General features: G+C 42.4%; 1 protein-coding gene across 1 annotated transcript in view; it reads left to right on the top strand.

Annotated features, from left to right (window-relative positions):
- KLHL4 (kelch like family member 4) overlaps positions 1–16374 on the top strand; it is an 840437-nt gene that overhangs the window by 487258 nt on the left and 336805 nt on the right. Inside the window, exon 3 of the mRNA XM_086964616.1 lies at positions 14605–14741. Within this exon, the coding sequence (XP_086820742.1) occupies positions 14605–14741 (137 nt within the window). The remainder of the gene's footprint in view (positions 1–14604; positions 14742–16374) is intronic.

Below are 16374 nucleotides of genomic sequence, written 5' to 3'. Positions count from 1 at the left end.
ATGTCCCCAAAAAAATCCTGTGTTGTTTGGTCTTCAATCTCTTCCAAACCATTTTCACTAGTTCCTGTTGATGTTAACGATGTGACACTTGTAGAGCTTAGAGAGTTGGTTTTATTCATTTTTTGATCTTGAAAAATGTCAAACTTTTTGGAATAAGTAAATATGCATCCTTGCGCGTAATCTTCTTTGTCTCTTTGATATTTCATTTGTTTGCGATTTCTCACTATATCCTCATGCTTATCCATATATTTCTCCAGGTCTGCTTTTAATTTCATCATTTCTTGATTCATGTCAGTGGATGCCAGATCTTTTTCTAATTCTGATAATTCCTCCTTGATTTTCGCCAATGATATTTCCAAATGTTTAACTAGGATGGTCATCAATCCTAGTGAGGAATCCAATATATGTTGACCCCATTCCTTCAATAGGTCATTTGAGGCATCTTGCTGACTCGGCATGAGTGAGATTCTCAATCCTCTTGGTACCCTTCTCACTTCCAAATATTTTTTAAGGTGATCAGCTCCCCCCACTTATTTATTTCCTTTTTGCTCAACTTTTCCCATAATTTGAGTTTACTCCTAGTGTCTAATTTCGGAGTATTTTGTTTAGTCTTTTCTTTATCTTGCAACACTGTGTCTTCGTCAAAGAGGGAGTTTAAGTGTTCACTGCGTTTTGCTTCTCTTTGTTCCATGTTACTGTGTGTTAATTCTCTGTGCGTTGAGAACTTGTTTTATTCACATGGATAAATTACTAATTAAAGTCTACAATTATTCTTTCCTGTACTGTTTGGAGTTCCTACCCGAGAGAGTGGATATCAATGTTGCTGCTGTTTGAAATTGTCGCCATACTCAATCGCCTTGGATTGTTTTAAATTATGGCCACGAGCCAGCGCAACCGAACCACCCCTTTTCCCTCGGAATAAACCAAATGTCAGCGTTGTGATTCTTCTCGTGGGTGCTATTGTTCAATGGGAAAGCCGCACTGCGACCGTGCTTACCTTCACCTTCCGATGCCGGTCCGCCGGTCCGTTCGTTTCTCCACACCCGCACCTCGTATTGCTTCAATTTGGCGTTCACCGGGTCTGCCTCGTAATATCCAACAACTTGGCTCGTTTTGGTCGACCCCTGGCGAATCTCACATCGGTGCAGGATTCCTCGGCCGAGCCCCGCCGAATTCAATTGTCCACACCTCCTCTTCAGGAATGAAAACGCACTCATAGGATCTCTCTTTTCCAAATGATTTATTTATCCATAGTTCTCAGCATAAAAAATACCAATGCGTTTCGCCGCCAACTGACGGCTTGCTCACGGTAGATATTTACATTGCCCACTAACTTCCTTTAAGGAGTGGTTACCAAAACCACGTGATTTCATTGTAACTTCCTGTCATGTTGCCTAGGAATTATGGGTCTTGTAGTTTAATCAATCTGTTAGTACACAGAATTCTATATACAAACACACAATTGTCCCCTCATGCATGATAATTGTCAATCATCATGTGTATATTGTGCCCACAATGTTCTGATGTTATTTTGGCGCCATAAGGTCATAAACATTTTCCCCATATTAATCACTTCAACACATGATCGTATCGGTATAATCACATGGAATTACATTCATTACCCATTTCCAATCGAATAATAATGGGGTGTAATATCAGTGCGGAACAATTAGACAATCTACGACCAATTTCCCTCCTTCCCTATTTTTCTAAAATCGCAGAGAAAGTTGTCAATAAGCAATTTACAGAGCACATCTGGAACCTGTAAACTTCTACACCCTACCCAATCAAGTTTTCGGGCGTCCTACTCGACCGAATCAGCCCTACTCCTGTCCACTGAAACCATACGTAAGTTGGTGGATGAAGGCCATACCACAGCTCTGATCCATTTAGACCTGAGCGCAGCTTTCGACATTGTAGCACATCACATCTTGCTGCAGTGTCTGAAAAAAGTAGAAGTGAGGGGCAGAGCTTTAGAGTGGCTAGAATCGTTCCTGCGGGATCGGAGCTTCCAAGTCGCCCAAGGCCCTCATCGGTCTAAGAGTATTATGCTAAATCAGTGAGTGCCCCAAAGGTATAGCTTGAGCCCCACCCTCTTCAATCTTTATGTAACACCTATAGCAGAGATTACAGAGAGGTTTGGGGTTCAAGTAGTGACCTACACAGATGACACCCAACTTGTGGTGTCTCTTGCACAGTTAGATGGGGCAGCAGGGAACAACTTCTCAGGGTGCCTCCAAGCCGTAGCAGTCGGGATGGCTAATAACTGCTTGAAATTAAATGGCAGTAAGACAGAGGTGCTGGTGGTGGGACATGCACCATCGGTGTGGACATCGGCATGGTGGTCACAATTGCTGGGGCCTCTACCATCACCTAGTGAACAAGTGAAGAACCTGGGTATCTGGATAGATAACAAGATCTCCTTTGAGCAACACACCACTCGGGTGGCCTGACAATGGTTTGGCATTTTGAGAAATATGCGGAAAACATTGGACTTACTCCCCACAACAGCCAGAAAGACCATAGTCCATGCTCTTGTTACTTCGAGATTGGACTATGGGAACGTTCTGTATTTAGGAGCCAATAACAGATGTATCACTAGGCTTCAGCGGATACAGAATATAGCGGCCCGCATGATCTTGAAACTACCCAGAAGAGCATCATCTAAGAAAGCCCTGGAATCCCTCCACTGGCTTCTGATCAAAGAACAGGTGCTCTATAAGACCTTACTACTTAGCCATCGTATCATGCAGGGAAAGGGGCCATCCTACATGTTGGATCTACTGAACCCCTAAATCCCGGGCCGTGACTTGAGGTCTTCCGGGAAAGGGCTGGTGAAGGTTCCTAGGTTCAGAAGAGCTCGGATGGGCGGACGCTCCTTCCAAGTACAAGCTGCCCAACACTGGAATAAACTCCCACATGAAATGAGATTAGAGACGTCGGAACGTATCTTCCGGAAACAACTCAAAACCTACCTCTTTCCTCTGGCTAGAGAATGAGGAGGTTAGTAGGAGAGAACTGGGTGGGGATGATTCGTCTGTTGGTTAGGGCCAGCCACACTCAGTGTGGGGACACACTGCTCCCAGTGTAACCATGCCCTCTATAAAATGTATTATTATTATTATTATTATTATTATTATTATTATTATAATGAATATGGGGTGCAGAGGTACTTAAAGGGAGCAGGGTTGGATTAGCACACGATATGAGACATGGCATGAAGGGCGGAAAGTACCACACGCCTCAGCGTTTGTAACGCCCCCAGCACACGCCCACAGCACAACGCAGACATGCCCACAAGGGACTACTTTGCTAGCACGGTTCTTTTACCTTTTAAATGTATATGGTGGGCTTCTGCATAGCCTATGTCATTCTGCTGCAACTGCCCTTTCCAAAGCTGTATTGGGTGTTGTGATTGGTGCTGTGGTTCCTGAGATTACCTGCCTCAAAGGTTTGGGCTCTCTCTTTATTATATTAGTATAGATAATTAATTTACTCAGACCCTGTATCCCTATCAACCCCCAAATACACACATAACATTTCAAATAAATATAATTAATTGTACAATTAATCAAATAATTATAAATTAAATAATGAATATTAATTAAATCTCATTATTAAATAATTATAATTAAGTTATTTTCCACCATGTACCCCTCTAAACCCACAACCCGCAACGGTACTAAAAATCACAAAATGTTATTAACTGGTCTTTGAGAAAGTAACTATTTCAGCGGGACTAACCTGGTTTCTGTGTGTGGCCCACGCTAGCCTGAACTTGTGACTTTCCTCTGGCCTAACACAACCAGATAACAGTGATTGGCGTTTTGTGCTTTTAGGCACTATACCTACTTAAATCTATCAAACTGAATATCTCTGGTTCTACTGATTGGATTTTTATTGTTTTGGTGTCAAATAGTGTATTTAATTTTACTTGATTTTTCTGAATTGGTATGGATTTTTCTTGTATTGTGTTTTTACTTTATCACTGTTAAAGCACTGGGTACATATTTTACAGATTTCTTTAAAGTTAAGCCTGGCTGCTTTTGTATTAAGCTACCAGAGCGATACGCACAGGTTAATTTAGTGACATTTGTGACTCACCCTGGCAAGGATTGTGGCTGTTTCTTGAGTAGGGATTCCCACCCAGAAACCAACAACCCAATTTCTCAGCCACAAGTTTAATTCACCCCCAGGAACGTTTGTGAACTACAATTAATAACTGGAGTTTTGATAAGAATTAAGGTCCTAATTACAATGCCGGTCGGATGAGCATCTGACCGGCATTGCTGCGGTAAAGGGACTTGCCGATATGTAGTCGGGAGTCTTGCCTGCCTAATTAGGATCCGACCGCCATGGAGGCAGTCGGAAACATGCCTGTTGGCATTGAGGTTTGTGCTGTGGCCCGGAAACGGGCCGCAGCACAAGCCCTACTGCCAAAAGGCATGTTTTTAAACATTACTGCACCCTGTGGCAGGCACTTTATGGAGGCACTTGTGGTCCCCCCTAGCTTTATAGCAGAGTCTACAGAGATATGGGGACTGTGCTAGGGGCCCCCACAGTCCGTTTCTGACAGCCTTTCAATGGTGGTCGGACAGCCATTGAAAGGCAGTAGGGAAGGGCCATTGTAATCCCTACAGCAGTGCTGAGCAGGCACCCCCCCTCATTGTAGGGATTACATTCCGACTGCAGGGCCTACCCACTCCTTGAGCCCGTCGGAACTGCAGCGGTTGGTCCGTCACACATGCTGTCAGACTGACCACATTATAATGTGGCGGTCTGACTGCTGCTTCAGATGTGGGTAGCACCGACACGACGTGCCGTCGATGTCAGTCCCACTGACATCGAATGGGCCCCTAAGTGAAGATTGCAAATTAAAAACTTAGTGATGTCATGCATCACCATTCTATTACGTGCTATGAAATATACTGACCAACGCAGTCCCACCAAGCATATTATGAGTTTCTTCCCCACCAGGGTTTTCATGGTGGTTCTTCCTCCGTGAAAATTCTGGTGCAAAGGAAACAAAGTGGGCCCTTCAATTCCCCCTGTTCCTCTGCACCCTTTGCATGCACACCAGTTCCAGCAAGGCTTGGACTTTTCTGTCCATGCAGTGCAGTAACTGTTTTTGGTGTTCCTATTGCGGTGCCTGTTTTTTTATAGGCACTGCAGTGGGAATACCAAAAAAAATCTATCCAGACATGAGTTACACTTGTAATATGCCGGACGGCATCACGTCAGGTTTGGTGTTGCGGCGGCAAGGCGGATCTGGTCCCGCACTGCCAAACTCGTAATCAGGCTCTAACGCTGTGAGGGGTGTAGACTGTAATGTATGTGTGGTAAAAGTAAGCGTAGTGATGGGAATAGATTTATCATAGGAGTAGTCTGATGCACTGTGCTTATAACTGTCGCCTGGGAAAAGCAGAATTCCCCAAATCAGCCAAAGAATTAAAATATGCATGAGCCAGACTACTGATAATTTAAGATTAAAAGAAAATGTGGAAATTGGCCTATTAAAGCATTACAGCAGTCAGTGGCGTGGACAAATAACACAAATCCAGTTTACCTCATCGACTAACTGAATCTATTTTTCTTTGTACTAGTTCCCTGTAATACCAATATTTCTTTCTTCTTAGAAATGAGTTGTTTTGATGCTTCAAGATGCTTAAGTTTATTTATCGATGAAAAGAGAGGCGGTTCAAGTACCTAATCATTAACAAATACTCATCTTGAATGCGAAGACAGAGACGTCGGTAGCAAAGAACCTTTTTGAATCTTGCAGGCGACTGAAAAGAAAGCCGGAGTCACAATATTTATGAGACACTGAGTCTGCCGGTCGGTGTGAAGAAATGGATGGCTAACCTGTCCTGGATATGCTTGTTACAGTGAGCACGCGGAATTCAGTTACAGTGTATTTAACACCCTCCTTGGAGATTCAGACCAGTAGTCTCAGCAGGGAAGTCGAGCAAATATGTTCTCAATACTAACCAGCTTAAGAGAGATGTGCTGGGCTCCAGAACATTTTACAGATTATAACAATGTCTGAAATGCTTAGTCAGGAGTCTCTCCTAATGCCTACTACACTAAATCAAGCTCAAATATACTTTTAATTTCCCCCCAGACTTGCGAAGCAGCAATATGAAATGATACTTACAGAGATAGCATGCTTGCTTGGCAAATATTTTGCACATTTATCTCTGGTTCGTCTGTTAGCTTCAGTACATAATGCAAAGCTGTTGGAAGGAGTGTGTCATTGGAACGTTCGAGAATCTTCGGCATAGATTGTGTATGCCAATGCACTTCAAAGAGAACTAAGTGTTCCCTTTAAATATTGTTCTTTCTGAGCGTCAACATCCTCTTTAAATGCAGATCTTTCTCGGATTTGAATAAACGTGCTAGTTAGTACCTTTGGTGGGAATGGAAGAGAACCCGCCACGGGTTGGCTAAAAGTGACAACTTTTAGAAAGAAGTTCTGAAACAGAGCTCGTAAAATAATCCAATGCTTCATGTTCCACACCCATTGCGAGCATTTAATCCTTCCATATAAATTTACGTTGTTTTTACGTGCATTCTGTAATTCACTATTCACATGTTCGTTCTGTGGTGTATCCGAGCCCTATGTGGCTCAGATAACTTAGGCCTGATTCGCAAAGGTAAAATACACAAGTATATTTACTGATATACATTTTTACTAATACATCTAAGAGTAAGTACATTTGTTGCTAGTCAGTTCTTCAAAGTGGAGAGGAGTTCGGAGCTTACTACTACAGAATTTAAAATTCTAAAGCTACCACCAGGGCCGGACTGGCTACCGGGCGTTTTAGAATGCTGCTGAGCTGGGGGCTGATTTCGTTGATGGAGACATGCGTGTGCTGAAAGAAATTCGTTTTGCTTTAATTATTTTGAAGCACACGCAGGTCTCCTTGAACAAAATCAGCCCCCACCGAGGTGAAATCAGCCCCCAGCTCGACTGCATTCCAAAACGCCGGGTAGTCAGTCTGGGCCTGGCTACCACATGTTGGTATAAAGCGCTCTATGGGAAAAAATTGAGAACATTAATTAAGATTATTTATTTAAAAATATTTAAATAGTAAAAAAATAAAACATATTGTTAATTTTAGAAGAATGTATTATTAACTTAGAAATTATAAAATAATCTTTTTCAGACCATTAATTCATGAAAGTAAATTTGTAATGAATTGTAAAATGTTATATTATTTATCTGCCTCCATTGTTTTCTATATAAGAGTGTGACAGTAGCATTGGAAGGGCTTATGTGGTGCCTGATTTACCTACTGGCGGGCTCTGTACATTTAAATTGCAATTGTCTTACTGTGTTGTAGGATAATTTTTTTATGAGCATGTCTGTTAAGCCTGATAACCTTAGGGTGGTTTTCCTCCAACTTTTTGCCTCTATCTCCACTTTTCGTGACCTCGTTTTTGCTGATATTAGGGCTCTGCACACTTTACAACTGCTAACCAATGCTAAAGTGCTTGTGCTCTCTCCTCTAAACATGGTAATAGTCGTTTTTCGCCAATTAGAATATATTTAATGTACTTATACATCCCTAGTAAAATGGTACTAACTGTACTGAGGGCCTGTAAATTAAATGCTACTAATGGGTAGGCAGTACTAATTGTGCCACTCACTTGAGTAGCCCTTTAACCATGTCTCAGGCATGTCATTACATAGCGTGTATGCGCCATGTTGACCTGGCAAAATAAACCTTTTGCTAGTCCCAAGCCTTGTTTTTTATACATGTAAGTCACCCTAAGGTAGGCCCTGGAAAACTCAGCAGGAAAGGTGCACTGTATTTGAAAGGCAGAACATGTACCTTTAACTTTAAGTTTTATAAGTCCTTGTAGTGAAAAACTCACAAAGTTGTTTCACATTCCTGCAAGGCCTATATCTCCTACAGGATAACATTGGGGTTACCTTATTAAATTTTGTAAGATTAATTCTTATATGGGAAGAAAGGGCGTATTCAAGTTTGGTGTCTCTGGAATCACAAATTAAAATCCAAATTTATGATGAAGTCGGATTTTAAATTGCAATTCTAAAAATTCCAACTTTAGTAAGTTGGCATGTTTCACTTTAGCCTGTCTCGGGTCACATGTCCGGGGTGGATGACAGCTGGGTTTTGCATATTACCCTATAACATCCACATACAATCAGAGTTTGGATGTCACTTAATGGGCCATCCTGGCAGGAAGGGAGGGACCAGCTGGACACAGCTTCATCTACACATGAATAGGCTATGTCCTGTCCTTACACAAAGGGCTGCATACCCACCTGTTGTGAGTCTAGAGAGAAGGCAGGAAGGGCAGAGTCTCACTTCAAAAGCATGTCTTTGAAATCTTCCTCACTGCAAAGGCAACACTGGGTATAGACACTCGACCTCAGACATCACCACTTTAGTACACTTCTAAGCCTGAGGATACTCTGGCAGGAGGATGGACTGCTATGCTGCTGGGCTGCCGGACTCCTGCTTTGCTGATCTGCTGTCTGTTGTCCTATTGCCCAGGTGTGAAGGACTAGACCTGCATCACTTGGCCCCAGAACAGAGTGACTCCAAGAGCTACCTGCTGGCCTCATGATCAAAGCCTCTGGGACATAAAAGTCTTCCAAACCCTGCACTTGGACTCTGCCATATGTGAGTCTAAACTGTCAAGTGGTGCCATCCCAGTCCTAGAACCTTTGGAAGTGGGCAAAAGGTGCTTTCCAGCCAAACCAACACATCTTCTCTGCTGAGCAATGCATTCCCAAGCAGAACTGAAGCATCACCGCTGGTGCGGGAATTGGACCTGTTGCAAAAGATTTGCTTTGCCGTCACCTCCCTCATCTCAGGACTGACGCATTGCCTACGGAACCTCCACTGTGCAAAGCTTTACCCGGTGTAAGATCCTTGCATCCCATATCAACTGCAGCTTTGATGATGATGAAACTCTGCATCGCAGCTTCACTGATATTTGGTACTGATGCATCGTCTCTACTGCACCCCACAACCTCGCCAAAAGACTCCGTATTGTAAGCCTCATCAACAGGATCTTTTCTGTTGATACAACAGGACCTTGCACTGCAGCCTTGTCGCATCTCTGGATGGACACATTGCCTCAGCTGTGCGACATGTCTTCAATGAGGATGCATGCAATGCTCAGCACCCCAGATATAAGGTAATTTGTTCAGCAGGCCAAACTGGGTCTCTGTAGCTGTCCCATGCTCCATCGTGGTCTGCCTGAACTAGTGACTTTGCCCCAGTCTGACATGACCAGATAGCCTCAAAAGTGCTTTATTTTCTTTGCACTATTATACTTAAAACCTTTGAAATTTAAAACATATGGTTCTACTACTTTGATTTTTGCCATTGTGGTCCTGTTTTATTTATTACAGCCATAGCTATTTTTCTAACTTGATGTGGAATCTTTTGCGTGGTGTTTTCACAGATTAACTGTTGGAAGTGTAGCACAAGTACCTTACACACAGGCTCTAAAGTTAAGCCTGACTACTCTGTGCCAAGTTACCAGAAGATGAGCACAGGTTAATTTAAGGTGTGCCTGCCTTTTACCCTGACTAGTATTGTGGTCAGAAAAATATATCTGACTTTAATCAATAAAACAAGACTAAGACAAAAATTACAAAAATCCATGCTGTGGAACTTGAGATATTAATTTTTAAAGTTTATAGTGAAAAAGGGCCCAAAAGCACAAAGCAGTGTGAGGTCCTGATACGTTGACGTCAAGGAACGTATCAATGCGGCTTGTGAAGCAAAGTCCGGTGTTGAGGATATGAGGTACAGCTGGTGCGATAAGTTGGCTTCAATTATCAGTGAAGCTGCAATGTGGACATTTGTCGTCGTCCTCGAGGCTGTCCTCAACCAGGGATGCATAGAGCTTATGCTGGGAAAAGCGTTGCACAACGGAGGTAACAAAGGTGGTGCATCGGTCTCCAAATGTGGGAGGGTGTAGCGATGCAAGTCTTTTGCAATGGCTTCAATTCATGCAGCGAGCGTCAGTTGTGCTCAGGGAGGCACATCTCAGTCAAGGAGATGCATTAATTCGGCTTGGGATGCACCGCTCAGCAGAGAAGATGAGTCAGTTCCACTGGCAGGCACCTTAGGTTCACTTCCAAGAGTCCAGGACCGGGGTAGCACTACTTGGTAGGGTAGACTCTTCAATGGCAGATTACAGGTACAGGTATTGGAAGCCTGTTCCATCCCTCAGGCTTCAGATCAAGAGGCAAGGCAACCAGCACTTGCTGTCACTCTGGGCCTAATTACATGTCAGTCGGAAAGCCTCATTGTAGGTTTAAAGTCTGACGCGGTATTATGATGACCGTGGTCGGTGTTTAAATGGCTGGGGAATCGGGCAGATGGAAAGGCCTCATAATCCCTTAAGGACTGAGTTTCTGCCATCAGGATTATGATTTTGGTTTCATACAACTAATCCATTTCAGCAATTCTGACATGGATTGGCTGTCTGAAACTGACTTTGGGGGCCTATAGCAGGGCCCCTTTACCCTGGCCCTCAACATTTTGCCCTGGGCACCGCTCCCCTAAACATCCCACTCTGTGTAACTTTATTCGGTTGTTTAAAACCATCAAAGTACAAATAACAAAACACGACCAATCACATCTACAAACACAAAATACATAAATGTATAATCAATTAAGTTCCCCCATTTTGATACAGTAAGACAGACATTTATTTTTTTAAAGAGAACAATAAAACAGTTATTACACTACGTTGATTCGCTCGATTCAAGGTCATTACCTACAATAGGTTAAAATGCTGTCCGTTGTATGCATGACACTTCATGCGGAGAAAAGGACACCCTGAGAATCCATAGCAGGGGGAATAAAAATGCAGCCCACCAACACGTAATAATTAGGCCTAGAAATTAAATAAAGAAAATAAAATTAGCCCCTCTTGCTCTTGTCCAGTGTCACATATAAAAATACATAACAATAGATATTTCAATAACATGGTTCGAAACAGAGTCCACAGAGTTTGCTTTGTCCAAACGGGGACAAACGGGTAAAAAAAACCCTCCTGGCCTTTACTATTGGCCTCCAGCTAGGTGGCTCAGCCCCTCGCACCCTGGGCCTAGTTTGCCCACCAGATGGAAGAGGTGAAGGAATCTGACCTCTAGCAGTTCATTTTTTTCCTGGACTGGGATCTGTGTTTAGTCCCTGCCACTGACTAGCACCAGCCCTCTTCCTTTAGTATACAAAAGTCCATACTAGTATCAAAAGGGGGTTGCTGCAGCTTTATAGTCCCAAGATAAAGGATTGCACTTAATTGCAAACATGTCACGCAAAAAAGGCACACAGGTGGACCTTATCAACAGTCCATCTCTCTGTTCATGACTGCCCAAACTAACCCTATCTTAGGCCGTATGGCACAAAATGAACGCTGGAAGCGCCAACTTAACACATGTGAGTGTGCCACATAAATGAGCACTGCAAATGCTAATTTAAAAGTGCTTTGAGTGCTAAGTTAAAGGCAGAGTCTTTGTCTCAGTTTCGTACTTACTGGTGTCTGCAGTATTTGAAGAGTTGGAGCAGCTTATTTCCCCCAACTAAGACTATAGTAGGTAGCTGCTTGTCACATAAACTTCAAAGCCATTATCTGCTTTTTGCTGGAAATGGTAGTAGCATTTTTTGATTTATTTAAAGATCAGAGCACAATAGAATACACAAGACAACATAACACAGTTTAAACATAACGGCACAGCCCAACAAAAGAGTCAAAACAGATTACAATACAACATATTCACATTAAAATAATGCAGTGCAACAACAGAGCAGCACAAAAACCAACAGAACACATCACCCACCACATCATGCCACACAAAAAAATATGCACAAACATTTTTGCCATACATGACCGCATTCGGAAGCCTGCTTTAATATTACATTGGTAAAAGGTGTTGGCACCAACCGCTATATTAATTTACCACTAAGGAAAAGAAATGGTACCAATCACTAAACACACATTGTATCTTTCCTCTGCAAAGGAACATCATTTTTTCAATTATGATTGATTAATGCTCAATTACTAGTTAGAAGAAATTGATTTCTCCCAATCAAAAACTTTCATGATATAATTTCTGTCAAAAAACAGCTACACGTTCACACCCTTCAAGGCTGTGCCGACTTGGGGCTCCATTAGGATGATGGGCGGACTTTGCCCGCCCGTCATCCCATCGTAAATCGGGACCGCCCGCCTAAAGGGCGGGAGTCCCGACATTGGCATTATCCAATTATTCATCAATTCCTCAAATTAACATTGTGGATTTGTTATTAACATTGTGGCGGGCGGTGCAGTGAGCACCGCCCGCCACAATGTTAATAACAAATACACGCATTTGCATAATCGAAGCGGCAGGCACCGCGCGGTGCCTGCCGCTGCGATTATGCAAATGCAGGGGGGTACCACAGGGACCCCCCCCTGTGCCACCCCTCTTTCGCCGTCACTCCGGGGGCCCACAGGGGCCCCCCCAGAGTGAACACTGCATGCCTTTCAGTGGCGGCCGCCACAGACAGGCATTGAAAAATGCCTATACTAATATATCCCTTTTCCGGGCGGTGTTTCCCACCGCTGCTGTCCCCTCCGCCATCGTAATATGGCGGGGGGGGGAATTACAGGGAAGGATGTCGGGCGGATTGCCTCCACCAGGGTGGCGGTGGCCACCGCGACCCTGGCGGAGGAAATCCGCCCGACATCCTAATGGAGCCTTTGGTGTTCAAAAGTAAACTTGGCATAGATATTCCCAGATTCCTTTCTTTCAGAGAGGCAGAAGGTATTCCGTGGCCTCAGGACCATCCTAAAGGAAAAGACTCGATACTAGGACTTCCCATTAGTAGCACCTCAGTCTTAGCATTCATCAACAGGATGCTACTCTTCGTTAACTGTTCCGTACAAATGGATTGACATGTTAACTGCCTAAATGTACACCACCTGAGCCTTATGCTTAGACTTTTTCCCATTATGCAGATAGGCCCACGCTATACAGAACAAACGTACAGTGTAATACGCAGTGAAAGTACCAGTTGATGTTTTTGGGATTCTTTGGGCCATTTTACAAGAGGAAGAGGATTAGTGTATCGCCAGCATACATTTGGGAGTTTATCTGGTTTTGCTGAAGAAGCTGTGCCAAAAGCAATGCACAAATGTTGACCAATAATCAGGGATGATCTTTGTGAAATTGCACAAGACACTGGGCATGTGGATAATTTAATGATCTGATCCTGAATTCTAATGGTAAACGGAATAATTGGGATCACTGCCGTGTAGGTCAGGAACTACTCTTACTGCTCCTCAAATATCTAACAATGCTGAATGGATGACATTGGTGTTGGCAGGGAAAAGTTTGAGAGTAATCAGAATGTTATTGTCTTCATCAAAGAGCAGATGGAATTCTTTGTTAATGTTGGGTAGAGTTGTTTTTGTACACTTCGCGTGTCAGAATTCAAAATAATGGTCAAGAAGAAGGTTGTTTTGTTCCACATACTCTTGACGTTGCCCAATTCCCAAGATTTTGCCAAGAAAAATGGGGGTTGAAGATACATCCGTAGATAGCCAATATCTATGTGTCAGTCAATGTTGTTTTTCAGAAGTGGACAATGATTGCGTATTTTAGGAGGAAGGCACTGATCATGTTAGTTTGAATCTGACGTAAAAGGGGTAACAGTGGTTTGAGGCAGGCCACTGAGCAAGAGTCCACTGGAAAATTGGGCTCTTTATTTTTGAAGACCAGGTTTACAGATACCCCTTACATTATACCTACTTTGAAGATGACACATTTACAAACCTAAGCAAATCATCAATCCAAGACCTTTTTGCATGCAGGTATTGGTAATACTAAAACATGGATATTTTAGAACAACATAGTGAATTTTTTATAGTTGCCACAGAATGTGTAACTTTGATTGAAAGCTCACTTTATTGTTCTATCTATGGGAGACATAGCATACAGATTGATTTTATTGCTGGTTCTTTTTGTGCCGATTGCTATATTGATGTCTCCAGATGTGAAACATGTCTACCATTACCATAACCAGGAAATACTTTTATTCCAGTGATCTCAGTTTTTAAATTACAAAGACAGTTTCTTTAAAAGAATAAAGTAAAAACAAGTAGATGGACAGCAACAAAAGAACACATTTAACATTTCTTAATGTGTGCTTAATTTTTTCACGAATTATAAGCCTAGAACTCTGACTATGCAGATATACATTGAGATCCATCTAACTATTATGTACAGGTACAAATGCGTTTGTATTTGAGTGAGCTGCCGTGTGTTTATTTTTTACAATTTTTCATACATACACTCACTGCATGCTAGCCCACTGGGATTTAAGAGAGATACACCTTCACAAAACATTGGCAAACAGCAGTGAAGCAAAATAAAATAGAAAGCACTTTGACACAAAATTAGATTACTTAATTAACCTTTTGACTTTCCTGCCCACTGCTGCACACTCCAGTAATGCATTTTTAATGGTCTGCAAACAAATGTGGTTTAAAGTACTCAACCAAATTTCATGCTTCCCTAAGAGATTATAAACTAATTTTGATTCTGTAAAATGTTTTTATTCATAGGTTGGTTTTAAGTGCCGTGTCGGATTATTTTGCTGCAATGTTTACCAATGACGTGCGGGAAGCAAAGCAGGAGGAGATTAAAATGGAAGGTGTGGACCCGGACGCACTCAAGTCATTGGTACACTATGCTTACACGGGTAAGGAGCTATTTATGTTAAAACCTCCAATGAAAAGCTTACCTAGCAATGCTTGCCTCCCATACGTAATACATATAAGAGCTTTTCCATAGGTAGAACATCTTACCTTACGCTTTGGATTCCCCTCAGCCTTATTACAAATCAGCCTAGAAGCAGCTGATGAAACCTGCGCCCCGCTATGTGCAGACCGTTTGCTAAACATGTGGAAAGGTTGTAAGCCAAATTTTACAACTGTGGGGCTCCCTAGAACTCTACACATGCAAATATAGCAATGTAGTATCTTTCTATGAGTGGTGCTACTGCCCCGACTGCGAAGCCTCTGCAGTCGTAAAGTTACTAAATTGGGGTTTGTGAATTCCATAACAAACGCGTATATATGTATAACCCGAAATCCATCAGTCTTCCGCCTTAAGAGAAAAAAAAACACATTGAGGTTATGGTTACATTTTTTCTCCATGTTGTATTCATAAGTTCGAGAATTTACGCAACAACCACAATTCTTGACAGGGTGAACCGCAAAAAGTCACTAAATTAACCTATGCTTAACCCTCGGGTAGTTTGACACAAAGCAGTCATTTTTAACTCATTGGCAATATGTAAAATATTTGTGCAGTACTCAAACAGCAATAAAGTAAAAACACAGCACAAGAACAATCCCAAAACGATTTCGGGAAATAGAGTAAATTTGATTAAATAACATGATACCAGAACAACAAAAATCCAATCAGTAGATATGCACTTTTGAAATATTTAGTCAAAATTGTGCCTAAAAAGCACAAAGCACCAATCCTGGTCATCTGGTCGTACTTGATAGATCGGGGTTTCTTGAATCTCAATCTCTTAATAAAATCATAAAAATGAATTCTCCACTGTCTCATGGACCTTTGATTTTTGACTTGAAGTGTAAGAAAGGAGCTAACATTAGCAATATATTTCATGTACAATGAACCCCATACAGATTAACAAGAACAACAAAGAGGTTGGTGTCCAACCTTAAGGGTTTTATTAGCAATTAAATTGAGGTTACAAATCAAATCACTGCACACATTTGAAGAAAACATATTGTAAGTTTTAGAAATGGGGTCTCTAGTTGGCAGTAGTTTGCCCGCTGTCCAAATTGGGACCCTCACTCTAGTCAGGGTAAGGGAGTCACACAGCTAAGATAACCCCTGCTTCCCCCTTGGTAGCTTGACACGAGCAGTCAGGCTTATCTCAGAGGCAACGTGTAAAGTATTTGAGTACCTTAGATGCGCCAAAAATCAAAGACGAGGAAAGGGACAGGAAAGCTGAAGCAACGCAAAAGCAAAATGATGCATCGGTTCCTCACTACACAAGGGAGGTGCTGCATCGGTTCCTCACAGCCTCAGGGGATGTGAGTCATTGGTTATTTACTGGTAGGCAGGCGAGATGATCCGTAAGTTCCTTACTGCAGGGAAGGTAATGCGTTTGTTCCTTACTGGCAGAGTAGGTGATGCGTAGGCTCTGCAGCCTTGGTTCCTTACTGTGATGCGGTGCCGAGGAAGAATTGGCACCCAAGGATGATGCATTGAAAATCCAGACATGTTGCGTCAATTCAACCACAGTGAAGCAGACGCTTCGTAGATTCCAAAGAGGTGAAGAAGGCACTACATAG

This window comes from Lissotriton vulgaris, chromosome 4_1, assembly GCF_964263255.1.
Source record: "Lissotriton vulgaris chromosome 4_1, aLisVul1.2, whole genome shotgun sequence".
NCBI classification, from domain to species: domain Eukaryota; kingdom Metazoa; phylum Chordata; class Amphibia; order Caudata; family Salamandridae; genus Lissotriton; species Lissotriton vulgaris.
Note: the sequence above shows the minus strand (reverse complement) of the source record. Positions and strands in the feature narration are given on the sequence as shown.